Here is a 21,775-nt window from a genome sequence, read left to right on the forward strand (position 1 = left end):
TTTTTAATTAAATGGAAAAAATTTGCAAAATTGTGTATAGCATAATCCCTTTATTTAAAAATATATGTAGTTATACTTCTGTATACATTAAACATTTCAGGAAGGGTTCAAAAGAAGCTATTACATGACTGCTCTTTGAGAATGAGGACAGGTGGTCAAGGCTAAGAAGGTGACTTAATTGTCCTATTTTTTAAAATTTAGTATATGTGTTATTTTCTCTATAAAAAAGAAAATCTTGTTACTAAAAACATTAAAATTAAACATTTGAAATGATTTATGTATCTCGTAGATGGCCTTAATGGATAAGTGATATATGAAAATTCTAGCTTCATAAGGGACCTATTCCATAGGGAAACTATTTGTCCATTTTAGAAGTTAATTTTTAATTCTGAGAGCATGATAAGTGGTTAGAATTTTAATCAGGTGACTAAAATGAAGAGACGGAAAGGATGTTTTGGAAAATTTTTGTTAATCTGTGCTTTGTTTTCTTGGTTATAAGGTTTTTCATAGGCCACAATTGGCCTCGTAAGAGTGTTTTCTGAAGATAACTTGGTACAACCAAGTAACCATCAACCAGTTAACCCTGTCTTCTCAGCTTTTTGTTTGTTTATAGAGCAAAGATCACAGCAGAAATGAAGAATTTAAAGAATTTATGTAATTAACCAATAAGAACAAAAATTTGAGCAATAGAAAACAAAACAATAGAAGTTGGTCATTGTTTAAGAGGCTAAAACAGTGTAAGGAGACCTTAATTTGCATCCCAGCATATATTTACCTTATGACTTTGATTAAATCATACAAACTGCTATTTCCTTATAGTGGGATTAATAACTGCTAAGATTATTGCAGTCTTGAAGGAAAGACTAGGAATTTAGAGTGCATGGTACAATACCTGTTACCCAGTAGGCTTTTAGTAAATACCTGTTTCTAGTAAGAATCTGGTTAAGGAATTCCACTTGCTCCAGAAAAGGCTTGGTACTCTTTTTTTTCTGCTTCCCTATTATGATCCTGTCTCCCACATATGGAGTAGTTAGTTTATATTCAGCTAAGTCAGAGATATTTACCTAATACAAAGGAGTCCACATCCCATACTCTCTGGAGCCATTTTAGTATTTGCTTGTAGTCTCAGTGAATACCCTTTTACTCCTGCCCTATAAATTCTTCCTCTGTTAAAACTGTCTTCTGAAAAAGAAGGATGGAGCAAAATTGCTTTTGATTTAAAATTGAGACAGTGGTAATCTCTTGAGTAATTACAGATTTTGTACAAACCTTTTTAACTTTCGATCTTTACTGGGTGCTTACTCTGGTCTAGGTGCTGTGGTAAATTACTTGGGATTACAAAGATGAACATGGACTTTCTAGGACTAATAAGATATCTTATTGTAAGGAGTAGAAGTGGGGCGATGCAATGGAAAGCTCGGGGGCTTTATTATGAAACAAGTGAATCCGCACTCTCATGAACTTACGCAAATTACTTATCCTTTCCTTGCCACAGTTTCTCCATCTTTAAAAGGGGACCTGTGATCACACAGTGTGCATAAAGACTGTAGCAGACTGCCTGAACATAATAAGTATTCAGTAAATGGTAAATTATTAAGGAAGATTTGGTAGATTCCTTTCCGGTAGGTATTCTAAATCCATGATATTGTTAGACTGGAAAATCAGCCCAAATCTCTCTCTTTGTATAGCTATTGTCATAGACTTGGCCAAATTATTAGGTTATGTCAGCTATCCAAACTCTTTGTTCTTTGACCAAGTTTCCAGGTCCTTAGGCTTCTGGAGCCAGACATTAGGAAGATTTAGAATCAGTTATTTGTAATACGAAGATTTGGAATCAGTTATTTGTTATACAGATGTTTATTGAGGGCTGCTTATGTGCTAGCTGCTGAGACTATAATGGTAAACAAGGGCATGGTCCTTGATTTAATGGACCTTTCATTGTAGTGGAGACCAGACAGACATTAATCACACGTTTATATAAATCATTAAAATCTTGTGAGCCTTCAGTTATAGAATGCATGTGATTACGTACTGACTGATGATGAATCCTCTATTCTTCCACACTTGGGTTATTGTGCCTTAGACTCTAGAGAAAGGTAAAGAATACTAATATTCTTCCTCTGTACTTTTGTAAGCTCTTAGTGTATAGTAGTTTAGGGGGTTTTGTTCTAGCTGTGACAATGGGTATTATATAAAATGGCAGGCATTGCCTGGTGTGGTTACATAGGAAACTAGTCCCAGACATAATTATTTGATTATGATGGTAATTACTAGTTTGATAAGAGATTTGAGACCATTTTAGACCATTGGTCTCAAAACTTTTAGTAGCTGCATAGTATCCCAGTTTATGGATAGTTGGTAATTTATATAACCACTCCCCTACTGATGAGTAGTATGGTTATCTTCAGTTTTTGCTGCTATAAATAATGAGGCAGTGAATACCGTTCTGTGTAAATTTTGGCAAACTTTTGTAAGTACACTTATAGAGTACAATAGGGACTTATTTGATCAAAGGGTATATTGTATTTAAATTTTTATAGATATTTGCCAAATTCTTTTATCCATGAAGATTCTGATTTAGTAAGTTTGGGGTGGGATTAAGCAGTCTGTATGTTTAACAAGTTCCCTAAGTGGTTTTGATGCAGCCAGATTTGAGAACTATTGCAAGATCAGAAAAATGGCAAGATTCCCTACAAGTAAGGAGTATGGTACACATCTTCTGGAAACAATTTGGCAATTATGAATATTTAGGGAAGAGTAAATATCCTTTTTAATGACTGAGCAGTAAGAGCCTATCTGTCTATAGTAGCAGTTGCTAGGGTTGGCTCATCTTTAGAGAAGCAAGTGTACTAATAATTATCTGGAATATTTTATTTCATTTGACATGTAATGTCAGGAGAAGGAACGTAAGAATTGTAAGAACCTGAGTGTTAACATCTTCCACTTACTAACTGTATACTGGGCAAATTAATGAACTTGAATCTTTATACACTGATAATGATCATATCCGCCTTCTAGGTTTGTTGCAAAGATTAAGAGGGTGTAATATAACATTTATTGGGAACCTTCTGTCTTCTGCTGGTATTTTGTTGATATCTCTGTAATGGCAGTTTGTTATTTAGTTGCGATTGGTGATTTACTTGGTCATCTTCCCATTAGACTCACTGGGACCCCATTTTGTGGCTTTGTATTTCCAGTCTCTAGCCCGGGCTTGGGATATCGTGCACTGTTTTGTTTCTTAAATGAATGATGCTTGCTAAGCACTATGCAAATAGATTTTCTATTTCAGTTTTCACAATTATTCTAATAAGTAGTATTTTTTCCGTTTTACCATAAGGAAATGCTCAGAGAGCATAAGTAACTTGTTTAAGATCATACAGTTAGAACTACAATTGAAAACCTTGCATCTGTAATTCCAAACTAGATAGTCTATGCTCTTTTCATAAAACTACTTTGCTTAGGTGATTCTATAAAGCCCTTTGGAAATTGTGAAATGTTGTTTGGGGGTAAGGGTGAGGTTATTTTAATAATGTAATGTTAAAGATTAGCATGGTGATACAAACATTTCTTCTGCCTCTACTCAGTATTCCTTTTCAGTTCAGCTTTTTTGAATGTATGCTATAGCAAATCTGCCTTGTGTATAAGAATATTTTCTTCTGTGAGTGATTTTTCCCCATATTTCCTTTGCTTAAAATTCTTTGTTTTTCTTTTGGTGAGCTTTTTGGTATTTGTAAATATATGAATTGAAATGGTTTATAGTAGTTACAGCAGGATTTTGGCAACACTGGGGGTTTTAGTAACTGGGAGAAGTAGTGTTTTGTCTTCCTATCTGGCCTTTATCTTCATTTTCCTCTTTCATTAGCAGCCATGTGTGGACCTCTTCAGGGCATAGGTTACTGACTTAGGTTTCCTGACATGTCAGCCCTGGCTGTTGGATATCTGTATTTTGTAGGACTGACCATATTGCTTAAGGGTATAGAAACGGTGAGGAAAATACTGTCTCATAAATTTTATATTTATGTTGCTTTTAATAGTTTTTTTTCATTTAAGAATTAGGTTCTTAGGTTTAAAATATTTACTCATCAGGAGAGTTTGGAAGAAAAAGAAAAATGTCCCCACCCTCTGCCCCTTATGTCATCATAAAATTCACAAAGTTGCAAAACAGGAATAGCATACACCGAGAAGTGTGGCAATAGGAAGAATATGTGGTTTTACTCATTATAATTATGTCGTACAGGGAAATTTTCCAGGAACTTAATTTTGTATTGTATTTTATTTTCCAGACCGTATATTTGCCAACATTTTATATAAATCAGTTTATTTTTTATTTAATCTTTTTTTGTGAAACCATTTTTGATTGGTTTCCTCTGTCCCTCATGCATGGTGAGGTTGAGGGGAGAGGGAAGGCAGGCTGCCTTATGGATTCACTTAGGCAGTTAATGGGTTTAAGTTTAGTCTTTGCCTTAGTGCGTGTAATTCTGTCTCAGGGGTTCATGTCTATTTAACTAGCTCCTTAAGCCATGCGGAATTGTGTTGGAAAATGAATCTGATTTCTATCTTGATCTTTCTCAAGCCTGGTTTGAACTCTCAGAACACAATTGTAGCCTTCAGTGCCTTATTATTTTCAGATGGTGGTTTTATTCTTTAGGGTTTACTGAGATGAGCTTTGGAGAGAAACTCTAAATAGAATGATTTATGACCTGCAGGATAGAGGCTGTAGTGTTTAAGAACTGAAAGAACCCTTTTTCTGTTAGTAGAAGTAGTTGAATGATAATGCATGGGGTGTCATTACCCCATTTGTTTTATGTGACTTTTAATATCCTTACTTGGAAATTGATATTTTAATATCTTGCATTAACTACTTTTGTAAAAGTCTCAAAGTATACATAATAATGGTAACAAACTAAGATAAACTATTATGTAATAATTCAAAATAATTCTCACATATTATAAAACTTTTCTTTTTAGGCATATGGATCAGGCTGTGATATTGTTATTTTGGCAAGTGACTTTGAATGTGTGCAGATCATTCCTGGTGCTAAGCATGGAAACATCCAAGTCAGCTGTGTGGAATGTTCTAACCAACATGGAAGAGTAAGGGATTTAATTACTTTATTAAATGTCATCTTTTAATATAGTTAACAATCTCAGAATATTCTTATCCTTTTATACAGGGCTTGCCTAAAATGTCTTGTTAATATACTTTGCTTAGATGTTTGTTGATAGGAGTGAGTGAAGCGATAGGCTCAAAATCCTGTGGGTACTTACGTTCTGCCAGTTGATAATTCTAGCAGCTATTAAGCCAGTAGCAGGGAAGTAAACTTTTATCTTCTCTACCTAGCACCCCTTATCTCTCCCCCAAATTATAATAACCTCAAATTTTTATCAAGAAATTTAGCAAGTTGTTAGTGTCTAATATATTTGTCATTTAACAGGCGCTTTGTAAAATTTCTGTTAATTAATGAAAGTTTGTTGAATAAAGAATCTTAAAATTCATTTCTTCAGACTTTAAAACAGAGGGAGGGTTAATTTTGAAATAGTTTAAATTTGATGATATGTACCCCTCACCCAAAATTTCAAGCATAGTGTACATCAAGTTTTGGTTATATGTAAGGTAAATATGGCATATTTGCTGTATGCTCTAGCAATTCAGTGAGGGCAATATTGTGTAGCAGAATCGAATGGCTCTAAAAGAATATGAAAATGAGATTTTTTCCTGTAATAACTTAAACAGTCTTCATGTTCAAGAAATTGTTCTTTATTGAGCAATAACATTTTATCAAGGATATATAAATCAGAATATTCATGGTGATAAATAGTAATCATGCAACTTTATGCCAAATGATAAATTATTATTATACCATTTCTACTGTCCTACCAGGCCTGCCGCTTGTATCGAGCTTTAATATTTGTATAAATACACTATAATATGGCAATCCAGTGATATAATTGACCTAGTATTGAAACACTGAGTTTCTTGGTGTTTTCTGATACTCGTTTCTTGCTTTTTCGATTTTTTTCCCCCATTGTTTTTTCTTAAGCATTGCTTGCTTTTTAGAGAACACCGAGAGAGTCATTAATTTTTCATTGTTTATCTTCTTAGGCCAAGTAAGGTAGCTTTAAACCTGCCCAGAGATAGTTGTCAGAGATGAATTTTAATATTTATATGCTGGTGATAAACACAATAAAATTCTCTAGGTTTTTTTTTTAATATATAAGGCCTTGGTGTTCATAACCGTGTTTCTACTTTTCCTTACCTGACCAAAGGTAAAGAAGGCAAAATAGTGACATCTTTAATATATTGTCTTTTATTTCCATTCTCTTTTATTTCTTTTATCCTCCCCTAACTCTTCCTCGTCCTTGTGGTGATAACTTCTGTATTTATGACCTTTCGTTAGCTAGTTATAATGATTCACTCATTCATTGACATGCAGAATGTGATCATTTATAACACTTTTTGCCTAAGTACCACTTTAGCCAGGCATTTTAAGTAGCTTCCACTCTACCATTGTGGATTGAAAGCTTTTTCTTGGAAAGACTGTTAGATATTAAGTAACAGTTAAAATCACTAATTGGCATGAAGGGTACCTTGAAGCCACAGTAGACCTTTTTTGGCTGGCCATAAAAGAATATGTACCTAATTTATTTTCATAGGTTAACCAATAGGTCCAGAGGTGTCAGGAAGGTTTTTGGTCTGTTCCCTCTAGTTGATTTCCTCTTACCAAGAGGGGGATGAACTGGGAAATGGCCTTTCATGTGTTTTATATTCACTAGATTATAGTTTCTGACAAATATCCCATTGAAATGTGTCTGTGCTAATAGTTATTTCTGTATTAAGAAAAAAATTCTTACAGAAAATGTTGATTTCTTTGAATAGGTCAACCTTGTATTTGATATGTAAAATAAAGCCTGCTGAATTTTTGATAACAGAGAAGAGAGTCTTAAGTCCAGTACTTTTCTAGCTATGTTTATGGAAGGGAATAAACCATGAATACTGTGTTGGAATTGTATCATATAATTAATTTATACATTATTGTGAAGAGTAGGTTATTTTTATTTTTTCTTTTCCTAAATATTAATGCATTGTTTATTCCTTTTTAGATTGCAACTTCATATGGTAATGCTGTTTGTATCTTTGAGCCCTTGGGCATAAATTCTCATAAGAGAAATTGTGTAAGTATTACAAGATGGTAGAAAACTTTCAGAATTAAGTTTACAATCCACTTGATAGCAATAAAGAGCTCCTTAGGAGCTGATGCTGAAGGTGGTCTGGAATATCAGTATGAAGTTAGTTTGATGCTTTATGGTAAAATCTTTTATGTTCACTAGGAATATATCCCTAGGCCTTTTAGAAACTCAGTTTTCTAGAATATTGCTAATTGAGATTTACCTTGTCGATTGGGAATCTACCCTAGTTGAACTATTATTTCTTGTCTAGATTACTAGGCTAGTTTCTAATATCTGTTTTCAATCCCCTTCCCCCTTCTCTTTCCTCAGCAGAGCAGATCATGACACTTCTCTGCTTAAATTTCTCTAATAGCTCCATATTTCCCTCAGATTCAAAGCCAGAAAGCTCATCTATTTTCATCCTCTCTGCTGTCACTCTAGCCACACTCGCAATTTTTACTGTTCTTAGAACAGTTACCTTCCTATCTTAGGGCCTTTGCATTGGTTGTTCTCTTGTCTGGAAAGTTCTTTCTCTACATGGCCTGCTCATGCAAATCCTTAAGTTTTTGCTCAATAATACCGTCTTAGTGGGGTCTACCTTTATCACCCTTAATTAAAAATTGTCACTTGTTTCTACCACCTTTATTATAACCTCTCTATCCTTGTAGTTTTAACTTTTTTCTATAATAGTTATTTATTGTTTACTATTTAGAACGTAAGCTCCACAAGAGTAGGAGGCTTTGTTTCTTTTGTTCACTGATGCATCCCAAGTACTAAGAACCTGTCTGGAACATAATAGTCTCTTAAATATTTGTTGAATGAAGGAGTTAGGAGCTTAGGTAAATTCACTTACCAGCTAAGTGGTCTAACATCACTTTCAGAACCATTCAGGTTCATTTTGGGTGCTGTATTTTATTTTATCTCACATAATATTCAGAAAATCCCATTTGGTTGGAATTACTAACCCCTTTAAAAATTACTACATGCATTATAACTCCACTATCCTCACAGATAGTCAAAACTGCCCGTGTGAAATCTGATGGCAAGAGTTTATATTTACCAGAATTTTTTTTAAAGTATATTCTTAAATACATTAAAATAAGTGGTTTCGATGTTTCATCGAATGTATGTATTTGAATTTCTTTTTGTATTTCCAAAAAAATGCAAATTAAATTATTAATCTTTTCCCTATGATAGTATTATGAAGTGGATATCAAATTTTAGAGTGCTTAAGCTTTAGTACTTATTAAAAATTCAGATTCCAGGCCTCACTCCCAAAATTTCTGCTATGTAGTTGGTCCACAGATTGCACTCTGATAAGTACTAAAGGAAAGAATATAATGGATATCTCTAGTTTTAAGAATGATTTAATTATTACTCTAATAGATCTGTTGAACAGTATTTAAAATATTATTGTGACTATTGTTTGTTCAGCAGTGGTAGGAAAATAAAATTTTCCCTGGTTAAAAAATATAAAATTATTTTTAGATAATGAAATTCAGGTTTGCAGTTATGTTTTAAAATTCTGCCTCTAGATAGTCATGAAATCTTTAATTATTTACTATTAAACATTCTAAAAATACTGTAAAGAGAAAGGGAATCGCCACTTATTAAATTATTATTGCTTGCCAAGCAGTTAATGTACAACTTACCTAAGGTCAAACAGCTTTACATTGCAGTATACTTTCATCATAAGGTCATTTTATATTTATGTCCTACAAAGAGATATCTAAACTTTTTACTTAGATACTGTATTTCATGGCAAAGATGTTTGACTTTTAAATTTTAAATCTTCTTTTTGCCTTTTAGAATGAAAATAGTAAAAAGGATAGAAATTATTCAAATATAATATAGGTCAAGTTTGTGGATTTTTATATGTTATATAATTCAAATTTGTTGACTTTTTGAGAGGTATATCTAGTTTTATTTTAGACATCGAGTCCACAGGATTATGATAATTTGCACTTCTTTCTAAGGTTCATTTATTTTTTCATAAACATTTATTGACTATCTGCGTACTAGCCATTACAGAGCTGAAGATGTAATTCCTGCCCTTGAAGAGTTATAATTTAATAAGAGAGGCAGACATATGAAGAAATAGTAATTCAGTGTGACCAGTATTGTAATGGTAGAATGTAAAAAGAGCTATGAGTGTTGCTAGGATGTCAGGAAAGGCTTCACAAAGAGGTGACGATTTAGCTAGATCTGCTGTAGGTAGGCATAAGAGTTTGCAGGTGGAGAAGAGAAGAAAGGATATCTTAAGTATAAGAATGTGTTTGTAGATGTAGAAGAAAGCCTGAGAGAACATGCTTGGCTTTAGGCATGGAAAGCAGCTGATATTGTTAAGTATAACTATTGGAAGTTTTTTTAAAAATAGTATTTTGAAAATAGTAGTGAAATATGTGTATCTTTGTTTTAGATCATAAGGTCTTAGGTTGAAGAAAACGATGACATGGTGGTGTTTGTGGATATTATTTTTAAAAATACCTTTTTCTTTTTTCTATGTTTCAGCAACTCAAGTGTCAGTGGCTTAAAACTGGGCAGTTCTTTTTGAGTTCCGTGACATACAATTTAGCATGGGACCCTCAAGGTATTTAGTGATTATATTTAGAAATTATGAAAAATAATGTTTACAGCCATGCTACCCTGAACAAATCCGATCCCATCTGATCCCGGAAGCTAAGCAGGGTCAGGCCTGGTTAGTACTTGGATGGGAGACCACCTAGGAAGGCCAGGTGCTGTAGGTGTAAACAATAAAAATAAAATCAAAAGAAATTATGAAAAGTAAATATTTGTTTTAAATATATGATTACAATGTGATACAATTTCCCAAAATAAGAAAATGATCAATAGTATATTTTATTTTTGCTAGTGAACGAGTATACTTTTTTCTTCTTGGTATATACTACTTTATACAGTACTGAATTTACTATTCTGTGAATATTTTAAGAACGATGATTTGTTTTCTTAGTGAACATGTGCTGCATTTTACTCTTAATTTATTGAGAAAGAATCAGAAATAAAACCTGTCTTTTTTTGTTATTTGTATTTCAGAAATTATTGTCTTTAATTTTGAAAGATTAGAAACCTCTAATAATTATGCCTTTGCTCCTTTTCACATTCACTTCTAAGTAGAAAGACATTAATTTTTTAGTTATGTCTTATATCCTGAGAATATTCCATGTAGTATTCTTTTTTATTCTACCTTTTCTGTTATTTTAAAAAAGATTTACCTGATACATAAGGGCTCTTTGTCATTAGGGTTTTCTTTTCGTTTTCAAGTTTCCCCAAAAAACTACTTTCTCTTGTCTAGTGGATCCTTAGAACTTTTAAATAGATATATTCCAAATGTCTTTCTTAGACAATATTGCTCATTTTTAATAGTGTAATTTATAAACCTATATAGAAACCCACATATATATTTCTCTAGATAATCCTTGCTCATTCATCAGAACATTCTTTAATTTTCAGATAACAGATTGTTGACAGCAACTGATTCTCTTCAGTTGTGGGCTCCTCCAGGAGGTGACATTCTGGAAGAAGAGGAAGAAATTGATAATAAAATTCCTCTAGTTTTAAATGATTGGAAATGCATCTGGCAGTGCAAGTTAGTATCTAATTCTGTTGTTGTGTTCATTAATTTTTAAAAAATGCTTTCTAAAGTATGTTCCCTTTTATAGTCATCTTTTTTTTTTTATTTCATCATACCATTACATTTAGAAGCCTAGAAAGTAGACTTTTTCTAACCAAAACTTATAATATCCTTCAGTCTTTGCTATAGTTGATTGTTTACAGAAAAGATAAAAACGTTTTCATAGTACTAACCTCAGGACTTGGGTCCACATGTAGGAATTACTCATTAATGGAAGAGATGTGGATGGTGATGTGAAGAGGGAGAAGATGTGATGAAAGTTGCCAGCCACTTTTGCAAGTGGAAGGATGGCTGAACTAGTAACAGTATGGATGATGTGAAGGGGACCAGTTAGCCAGGGAAGATGATGAGCTTAGTTTTCAACATAGTATATTTAGGATGTTGGCGAGACTTGTAAGTGGAGATATCATTTATACATGTTAATTGCATTCTTTGGATTCCTAAAGTGAACTTCAGATTAGTTTTAATTAATTAATTTGTATTTTTAAGGAAGTGAAAACAGTCTTGTTCCGATGATGTTAAAAATCTTATTTTGACCATTTTTATATAAGGTGTTCCAGATTTTAAAAATGCTAACTATTTAACTTTTTTTTGTTTGTTTGTTTAGAACCTCAGTATCTGTACATTTGATGGAATGGTCCCCTGATGGTGAATATTTTGCTACTGCTGGAAAGGTAAAGGACCAGACAAAACATTAACAAAAGAAACAAAACAATTAATGTTTCTATTCATTCTCATTTTCAGTTATTTCATCTGTAAAATTGGGATAATCTTACTCTGCAAAGGTGACCTGAGGAATAGTGATAGATTTGTAAAAGATCAGGTATGTTTCCCTTAGGTAGTAAGCATTGGAAAGTAATAGTTATTTTTATTATTATTCTTTGACCTTTTAAAAAAGTCTGTGCTTTTTAAAATTAATTTTATGTTTAGAGTATAGCATACATCCATAATTTAAAAAGTAAAACAATACCACTAGAGTCAGTGAAAAGAAGCCCTTCATTCTTCCTGCTCTTAAGTCCTATATCCCGGAGGCAGTTATTTGTCAGATTTCATATTCTGGTACTTCCTCCCATATTCCTAAATAACTTGCTTATGCTCCCATTTCTTGATTTTTTTTTTTTTGGCTTTTATTTCTGTGTATCATCTCTTGCCTTTCTTCTGTGGGCGCTGAGGCTTTAGTTCTCTAGCCGATGTTCCCAACCCTATCTCTTCATAAACATATTCACATAAACACATTCACATAAACATAAGCACATAAACATATTCACTTCCCTTCCTCCTATCTTTCTGATGTAGATATCTGATAATATTTGCATAAATCAGTATTTATTGTTCACATTGTTGATTATGTAAAATGTTCTTCACAGAATACTTTGGAGTTAATAATTTTATTATTTGCTTAGTTTTCTATATACCTGATTCAATCCTTAAACCTCTGATAGTTTTTGAATCTTCTCTCATCACAATCCCACATAGGAGGTATCTTGGAGATGGGTGTTTTCTTTGCTCCAATCTGACTTAGTTGCTCTCTAAGTCTAAAACAGAGCTATCATTTTGGGATTTTCTTACAGTTGCCTCAGGAGATGCGCTTTGTCTATCTCCTTTGTCAAATTCCCTGTTTCTTAACATCATTTATATTCTTTCCTTGGTTTAATGGAGATATCCTTAGAAAAGATGAATGGGAAGAAAACATTTCAAGGCCTTGAAAGTCTGAACAAGTGTTTCTTCTGTTCTTATGTTTGATTTGGCTGGGCATAGAATTAGGTTGAAAGTAATTTTCCCTCAGAATTTTTTAAGTAATGGTTTTATTGCCTTCTAGCTTCCAGTATTGCCATTTGAGAAGTATAGTGCCATTATGACCATACTCCCCTCCCCCGCCCCCCGTCCCCCGTCCCTGTCTCCAGTTTATAGAGATTTTAAGAATCTTCCCCTTTTCCCTGCTGTTCTGAAATTTCATGATGATCTAATGGTATGGGGTCAGTCATATATAAATATATTAGGATGTATCTCTAAGGGATAAAGACTTTTTTGTATAGGTAATTTGGTGGGTTTCTTCAGTCTGAAAACTCATGTCCCTCAGTTCAGAGAGATTATTTTATATTATTTTTGTGTTACTTCCTTTCTTTCATGTTGTCTTTTCTCTTTTTCTGGATCTCCCCTTATTCAGATGTGGATCCTTCTGTATTGATCCTCTAATTCACTCTTTTTCTCTCTCCTCTTGTCCATCTCTTCATCTTTTTTATTTTTTATTTAAAAACTTTTTTTCATCTCTTTATATTTTTGTTCAGTTTCTGAAAGATTTTTCAGCTTAAACTCTGAGATAATTATTTCCTGTTATCACGTTTTTAATTTTCAAGAGTTTTTTTCTTATATGAATATTCTTTTTTAAAATTATAAATATTTTAAAAATAGATAAGAATATATATAAAACTTACATATAAGATATGATAATTAAACAAATACATGTGACCTCATTACTCAATTTGAGACAACACAAAACTAATGGTTTTTTTACCTTCCTGCTTGCTCCTTCCCTCCCACCCAGGCAACTAGAATTCTGAATTTTATGTTTTATTTCATTGTCTTTTTTTTATAGTGTTACATGTATGAATTCTCAAATAATATGTTTAGTTTTGCATAGTTTTGAACTTGTAAAAACGATACCATGCAGTTATTAAAATACAGTTTCAAGATATTAAAAATTTGTGATAATAGCCATAATATACTTTTAAATTAATGTATTTAGTAACAAAAATAACATTTAAAAATGATATTTAAAAATCACAAGTTAAAGCGTAATTGTATTATTGTATATGGAATTTAAACTTCCATAATACTTCACAAGGGAAGGATAGGTTTTCCATGAACACCAGAATTCATCCAAGGCTTTGGAATTAATCTCTAGTTGTAGAGCACTCAGCTGTTTCATGGCTGAATAATTACTAGGCACAGAGGTAGTTACTCAAACAGTTGATGACATCACAGACAGGAAGACTGTACAACATTACAGACAGAAAGACTGCAATTGTGCATAGTTTTGTAAATTATGTAATAACTCCTAATTTCAAAGTAGTGAGGAATATACAAACTATTTTGAAATGTCTGCAGGACTGTAATTGATATTAAAAATTTTGTGATTTCTCTTAGAGACAAAGTCACATGCTGCTAAGAATACTTTGCTTTGTTACTTATATTCGTAACTGAAATTTAGCATTTCCTTCAATTAGCAGTTATGAAAATAGAGAAGTAATTGTTCTCCACTCAAATTAATGGTAATTCTGGGTCTTAGTTGTCTTGATTTCTCAAGAAGTAGACCTGAGGCAAGGATTTGAGTATTAAGTAATTAACATGGGGAACGATCACAAAGGAATATACTTGATTCAAGGCCAGGAAGTGAAGGAGTTTAGTGAGGGTATATTATCATGCAGGTGGTTGGTTAAAAAGCTTGTCTCTGGGTAACTGGGAGCCAGTGTTCCTCACAACCTGTTGTTTCTCACACATGTTCTTCACATGTTAGTCGTTGTATGAGGGCTGATAAGGGCTGGACAGTTATTCTCAGCACTTGTGAACAACTCTTAGAAAACCCCAGGCAAAGAGGTATAGATGGCTGTCAGTTGGAGCTGATACACTAAAATGCTAAGACGTGAGAGGATACAGCTGATGTATCAAAAATGTCTTTTATGTCTTGAATTCTATCCACTAGCCCCTTGGGTGAGAGGACCTCAGGTGAAGAACCTCTGGTCTAAAATGTGGACATTTTATTTTTGTCTTCCACATTTAGGTCTAAAATCCCATGTGGAATAATTTTTAGGTATGGTTTGAGTTTCATTTTTCCTATATGGATATCCAGTTGTCCACAATTTATTTAAAAGCCAGTTTCTCCATTGCTGTGTATTAGCACCTTTGCCAGAAAATCAAATGTCCATATTTGTGTGGGTCTGTTTGTGAGTTCTTTTTCTAGTCTGTTGGTCTTTCCTTGTACCAGTTCCACTTGTCTTAATTGTTGTAGCTTTTAAATGGTTTTGATATCTGCTGGAATTAATCCTCTTATCTTGTTTTTCTTTAAGAATATCTTATCCTTGGCCTTTTATGTTTCCATATTAATCTTAGAATAGCTTAGAATAAGTGTTATAAAACAAAAACCCTCTTGTGATTTTGATTGGTATTGCATTCATATAGATTAGTTTGAGAAAAATTGACATCTTTACCATTAACTCTCCCATCAATGAACGTGACATAGCTCTTCATTTACTTTAGATCGTTTTATTTCTCTCAGTAATGTTTTATAATTTTCTGTGTTTCCTGAACATCTGTTACATTCATCCCTCGGATTTTGATATTTTTGATCTTGTTAGAAATGGCATAAATTTCATTTTATAATTGTTACTGGTATATAGAAATGCAATTTTTGTATATTGAGTTTATACCCAGCAATCTTACTTAACTCATTAATTTTATTAAGTCGATCGTTTTGGATTTTCTATGTGCACAATTATATTACCTGTGAATAATGACAATTTTATTTCATCTTTTGTAACTTTTGGGTGTTTAATATCGTTTTCTTTTTTTTTTACCACAGTATCTAGGACCTCTAGTGTAATGTTGAATAAAATTGGTAAGAGTAGGTATCTTCTGCTTATTCCCAGTCTCAAAAGGATAGCTTTGCTGTGTCACCAATATGATATTTACTATAGGTATTTACTATAGATAACCCTTTTCAGATAAAGTTTTCTTCTTATTTGTAGTTTGCTAGAATTTTCTTTTTTAAATCACAAATACTGTCGAATCTTAAATGCTTTTTCTGTATCTATTGGGATAATTTTTTTTCTTTTTTACTCTTTAATAAGGTGAAATACACAGACTTATTTTCAAGTGTTAAGTAAACAAACCTTGTGTTTCTGGAATAATCCTAGCTTGACTGTAATGTATCATCCTTACTGGAATTGGTTTGCTAATATTTGGTTTAGGATTTATGAGATCTATAAAGAATGAGATTTGGCAAATAGTTTTTCCTTTTTTGTATTTTACTTGACACGTTTTGGTATCACTTTCACGCTGGCCTCATAAAATGGGTTGGAAAATTCTCTTTTATCTACCTATGAAAGAGTTTTTGTAAGACTGGTATAGCTTTATCCTTAAATAATTGCTGGTAAAACCATCTGGACCAGTAATTTTCTTTGTGGGATTCAGTTTTTTAAATAGTTATAGAGCTATTCTGATGTTGTATTTCCTTTTTTATTGTCAGTTTTGATAAGTTATATTTATCTAGAATTTGCCAGTTTTATCTAAATTTCCAAATTTATTGGCAAAAGTTATGCAGAATATCTTTTTAATGCTTGTAATACATGTGTGATGATTTCTTTTTCATTTTTAATATTGGTTATTTGTGCCTTCTCTTTTTTTCCTTGATTTATTTCTCTAAAGATTTGTCAGTTTTATGTTTTCAAAAAACTAAGTTTTGTTTTTGTATTGTATATTTGTTTTCTGTTTCATTTATTTCTGTTCAGTTGTTCTATTGTTTTTTTTCAAAATCTTTAGATAAATGTTCAGCCTTTTCCGTTTGTAGTATATACATTTAACACTGGATTTCTCTGTAAGCTTAGCTTTATTTCATAAGTTTTTTTAATACTATAAGTTTTAATATGTATTATTTTTATTCTAAACATAAATTTTACTAATTTTTTTGACTCATTTCTAACCAATGGGTTGTCCAGGGAATGGATTAGAATCAGGTTCAGTTATTTTTGGGGTGGGGGTAGATGGTGCAGGAGTACTTTATTGGTGGTGACAATTTTTATTTTGCATTAAGTAAAACTTACAGTAGTTTGTAGTTAGAACAGTAACTACAAGTACTGTAATGACAGCAACTGCTAATTATTGAGAGTTTTATACCAGAAACTGTGCCTTCAAAAGCTAATAGGGCAGACAGTATTCTCCCTGTTTTATAGAAAGGGAAACTGCAGCTTGAGAACTTTTCTAAGAATACAGAGCTAGTTGAAAGGTAGAGCTGGGATTTTAATCCAGATGTGTTGTATATCGAAGCACCATATCAACTAGCTTTGCATTTCACTGAGAAAGTATTTACTGTGAGTGCATTTGTGGGAATTCTTTGAGGCCTGGGTTGAGTGTGCATTCTTCCAGAAAAGGTTTATGTAGCTTCACCAGGCACCCAATTCAGACTGAATTCTCAGCTTGGAAGTTGTTGAGCCACACAGATAGGGTGTGTTTGGGTCTCATGAGGCCTGTTTTGTGGTTATAAATGCCCAGTGGAGACTTCCCTCCGCTTAGAGTCTAGGTGCAGATGGATCCTTCCTTATCACCAAATCCCTTTTCAGAGAGAGATTTTTCTTGATTTCACCCTTTCATTAGAATTTTTTTTAACATTATGCGGTGTCTCTGATCTGACTTCTCACCTTACATAGACTCTATGTGTTGTCTCTGTGTAGCTATTTAAAACCGAAGCTCTATGCCACTGGGTTTTGGTAGATTCCCTTATGACGATCCAGTCACCCACTTCAGCATTTGTTTATTAACGGTTCTTGCCTGAAAAAATAAATGCAGTCAGAAGAGAACTTTTGATAAGTTCCCACCCCCTACCTGTATCTTTCCATCTCCCTACATTTGTGTCTTTTTGTTATGCCTGCCTTTATGTTGCCATGGATGACCTGTCTGTGCTTTTGTACAAGGCCAGTTTCTTCTTTTGTGTTCTAGATGCCATTTTTTTCTTGCTTACTCAGGGACTTCACTGTCATAGTTGTCTCCCTTCTTCTCAGTTTTCCTTTCTCCACTGGGTCATCACATGAGCATATGTTATGGACTGAATGTTTGTGTTCCTTATAAATTCGTATGTTGAAGCCCTGACCCCCAATGTGATGGTATTTGGAGATGGGACCTTTGGGTGATAATTAAGGTTGGGTGAGGTCATAAGAGTTCCCTGATGATAAAAATAGTCCCTTTATAAGAAGAGACACTAAAGAGCTTGCTCTCTCTCTGCCACATGAAGACACAGCAAGAAGGTAGCTGTCTGCAAGCCAGGAACAGAGCTCTCACCAGAACCTGACCATGCTGGCATCCTGATCTCAGAATTCCAGCCTCCAAAATGAGAAAATCAGTTCCTTTAAGTCACCAAGTCTATGGTATTTTGTTATGGCAGCCTGAGCTAATTAATATAGCATAGCAAACCGTATGCGCTATAATTGTGCCCTTTCTAAAAATTACAGCAGTAATAAAAGCCCTCTCTTGACCTCTCTCAGCTTCTGCTGCATTTCCCTGCCCTCCTTATGGCACCTTGAAAGAGTTGCTTGTTGTTGCTGTCTCTAAGATTTTCTCCTCATTTTCTATTGCATCCACTCACCACCACTCTGTAACTCATCAGTGAGTTCCTGTTACTGAATCCTGTGGTTAGTTCTTACTTAACCTGTTAGCATGATTTAACACAGTTGGCTACTTCTTCCACCTTGAACACTTTCTTCAGTTTACTTCCAGGATACAGCACACTCTTGATCTTCTTTTTAACTTTCCGGCTGCCCCACCCCTCTTAGTTTGCTAGTGTCACCTTCTCTTTCGTACTTTTAAATGTTGCAGCACCCCAGGGCTTATTTCTTGGACTTTTTCTCTGGCCATACACATTCCTTTGGCAGTCTCATCTTATCTCATGGTTTCAAGTGCATTGAAATTTGTATCATTTTGCCCGTACATCTCCCCTGAACTCCAGACTTATGTATATAACTCTTGCACATTTTCAAGTAAATGTGTCTAAAATGGAAATCCTGTTCTCCATCCTCCATCCCCAGTCCATACCCCTGATGGCTCTACTAGACTTCAGAATAGAATATATCCACAATCTACTCATTTTTTTTTACCACCTCCATTCATCAGTCTCCCATCTTTTGCTGCGTTCTTGTACAGTGTATTTTCAAACCAGCAGTTGGAGTGATCTTTTCAAAAATGTTAAATCAGATCATGTCATTACTCTGTTCAAAACTGTCAAAAGGTTTCTCATTTCATTCAGTAAAAGCCCAAGTCTTTATGATGGCTTATGAGGTCCCATGCTTACCAGATCCCCTATCAGTTCTTTGACCTTATCTCTTGTTACTCTCACCCACTACTGTGCTTTTTTTTCAATTTTTCAATTTTTAAATTTTTAAATTTTTTTAGGTGAGGCAACCGTTGGTTGACCTCACAGATTGCAAGGACCTTGTCAGCTTACAATCCCTTATTATTTTGTTTTTTATTTTTTACGTCTACAGCACCCAGTCTTCCTAGGTGGTCTCCTATCCAAGTACTAATCAGGCCCGACCCTGCTTAGCTTCCAAGATCAGACGGGATTGGGCTTGTGCAGGGTAGCATGGCTGTAGACTCCCTGCTGTACTTTTTATTCCCTTTGCCTGCCTTAATTTTACTCATGATACTTATTACTAGAAGTCTGTAGTAGTTTTCTGTTATGGTGTAACAAATTACCACAAATTTAGCAGCTTAAAACTACACATTTATTATCTGAACTTTTGTGGGTTAGGTGTCTGGGCATTGTGTAGCTGGGTGCTGTGATCAGGGACTCTAAAGTTTGCAATAAAGGTATCAGGCTGAATTCTTACCTTAAGGCTCAACTAGGGCAGAATCTTCTTCCACACTCACTCAGGTTGTTAGTAGAGTTTCTTTCTCTGTATGACTCAGGGCTTGGCTTTTTGCCTGCTGTTGGCTGGAGGCCTCCTCGGTCCCTAGAGGCTGCCTGCAGTTCTTTGCCATGTGGACTTCCCTTTTCCTCTTCTTCTCCTCCTCTGCCTCCTCCTCCCCCTCACAAATAATAGAGCTGCCTAAACGATTTGGTATAAAGTAAGGAGCCAAAGGAAAACAGGAGAAATAAATACAGATTAGAAGGAAGAAATTAGAAGGAAGAAAATTAAACTAGATTTTTAAAAACAAAACACTGAAAATTTTGAAAAGCCAGTTCAGTTGCCTACAGATAATAATAATAAAAAAACTGGAGAGAATATAGATGCTTGAAAAATTTCCCATAAAGTCTGAAAAGCAAGGTTAATAAAGGAAAAACTGTTACCAGAATCATAGGAAAAAACTAAGTAGTAACTTTAAAGCTTTGATCTTTAAAAACTAGCATCCCATTACTCCTAAAACTTGGCCGTGAAAAAACCTGCTTGCCCCACATATTTGTTCTTTTTGCTACTCATATTTCATATTTCTTAGGGTTGCTATATATTATATGAGCCCATCGTAGGTAAGGCCATGATGATTTAATAACGGACCAATGAGTGTGATCAGAAAGCTACTCTAGATTCATACTGGAATGCAGCTTTATAATAGTCCCAGTTAGTCGTTCTGACATGAGCTTAGATGTGGTTGTGCATATTATGTGGCATTTGAAGCATGTTTTCCTACCAGCCTCTTCTAAATAACCTTAATGGCACTATGATTGTGGGCAGATATCACATACACTTGTTTTCCTTAAAATATATGCTTTTATTTTGTGTATATATATTGTCTGATATACTTTTTATAACAGAACTGGTCAAAGAAAATGCATTTCAGAATTCTAGCAACCTATGTTTATAAGGCGTACAAGAATCTATCATAGTTGGATTCACATCATGATAAACTCTCTTGAATGTGTATATAACATATAATATGTTAATATATATGCGTATATATAAAATTTGTCTCTCTATATTTGATAGTGCGTTTTCTAGAGAAAACCGATTTGGAATTTTACCTGAAATTAACAGCCTTCGCTTGTTTAGCAAACACCACCATAGGTCCTGAAGTGTTCTCTGTGCCAGCAATCTCGAGATGAAGAGGACAGATAAGGTTTCTGTCCTCATGGACAGAACTTTAACTTCTAGTGAGGAAAGACAGAAAGAACATCATGCATTAATAAATGCTATAGTATGGTATAGAATGGTATAGTATTGTGAGTTGGTGTCCGTTAGCGTGGATGATCTTTAGATAGGTTTTTCTGGGGAAATAACTTTAAGATGAGAACTGATTAATAGGAAAGATACAACTGTGTGAAGTTCAGAGGAAAGTATTTTTGGCCAAGGGAACAAGTGCAAATGCTCTGACATAGGAATTAGCAGGAGTTGTCAATGAACAGCAGAAAGCTGGAGTATAGTGGCTAGATCAAAGTTTGTGATGCTTCCAGGTTAAGATGTCAGATAGGATAGGATAGGAATTTTCTTGGAGAGGTCAGACTTAGAGATGTGGAGTTTGAGTTCGTTAGCCAAAAGACAGTGTTTAAAGTTATGGGGCTGGGTGAAATTAACTAGGGAGATGATGTATGATGGAGAAGAGAATGGGGCCCAGGATGAAGTCTCAGAATCCTTGAAAATTAAGAAGTAAAAAACAAACAAACAAACAAAAAAAAAAAACAGGGAGAAATGTATAAAAATGCTGAGAGAGATGGCCACTAAGATAGAAGGAAAACTAGGAGGATGTGGCATTAGAGAAGTGAGAAGGAAAAAAAAATCAAGATAGAGGGAATAGTTATAATTCTGTCAAATGATCTAGAGCACATAGGAGAACAGTTTGAATATGTGTAGATTGGAAAGGACTACCTGTTTATGCATAAATTAAAATATAAACTTTAAACGCTTTTAGAATCATAGTATTTTAATGATCTTAGAGATCATAGAAAGAAGCCGAGGGCTTTGAGCGTAAAGTCCACTTGTTTGCCTCTCTACTGTTCCTACTCAAATTAGCATCTTCCTTCTTCTGGACCCTTAGAGTAGTCTCTTAACTGCATGTCTGACAGCCATCCTCTAATCCCATCTTCTAACAGTGCCCGGGGACACCTGAACATACCACTCTCCTACGCACAATCTTTTCATGACTGCTGCCGCTCATAAAATGAGGACCACATTCCTTACCATGGTCTGGGAGGCTGTGCTGTATGATCTGGCCCTCGTGTTCTTCTCCAGCTCCTTCCCACCTTAATGCTTACTGATC

General features: G+C 34.1%; 1 protein-coding gene and 2 pseudogenes across 1 annotated transcript in view; 2 read left to right on the forward strand and 1 right to left on the reverse strand.

Annotated features, from left to right (window-relative positions):
* The window catches only part of DMXL2 (Dmx like 2), a 108,600-nt gene that overhangs the window by 14,953 nt on the left and 71,872 nt on the right, over positions 1–21,775 (forward strand). Inside the window, exons 2-6 of the mRNA XM_039888530.1 lie at positions 4,969–5,094; positions 7,102–7,173; positions 9,679–9,757; positions 10,639–10,774; positions 11,427–11,493. Of these exons, the coding sequence (XP_039744464.1) occupies positions 4,969–5,094; positions 7,102–7,173; positions 9,679–9,757; positions 10,639–10,774; positions 11,427–11,493 (480 nt within the window). The remainder of the gene's footprint in view (positions 1–4,968; positions 5,095–7,101; positions 7,174–9,678; positions 9,758–10,638; positions 10,775–11,426; positions 11,494–21,775) is intronic.
* On the forward strand, positions 9,796–9,914 carry LOC120581119 (uncharacterized; annotated as a pseudogene).
* On the reverse strand, positions 19,060–19,178 carry LOC120581135 (uncharacterized; annotated as a pseudogene).

Source organism: Pteropus medius, unplaced genomic scaffold, assembly GCF_902729225.1.
Source record: "Pteropus medius unplaced genomic scaffold, Ma_sr-lr_union100, whole genome shotgun sequence".
NCBI classification, from domain to species: Eukaryota; Metazoa; Chordata; class Mammalia; order Chiroptera; family Pteropodidae; genus Pteropus; species Pteropus medius.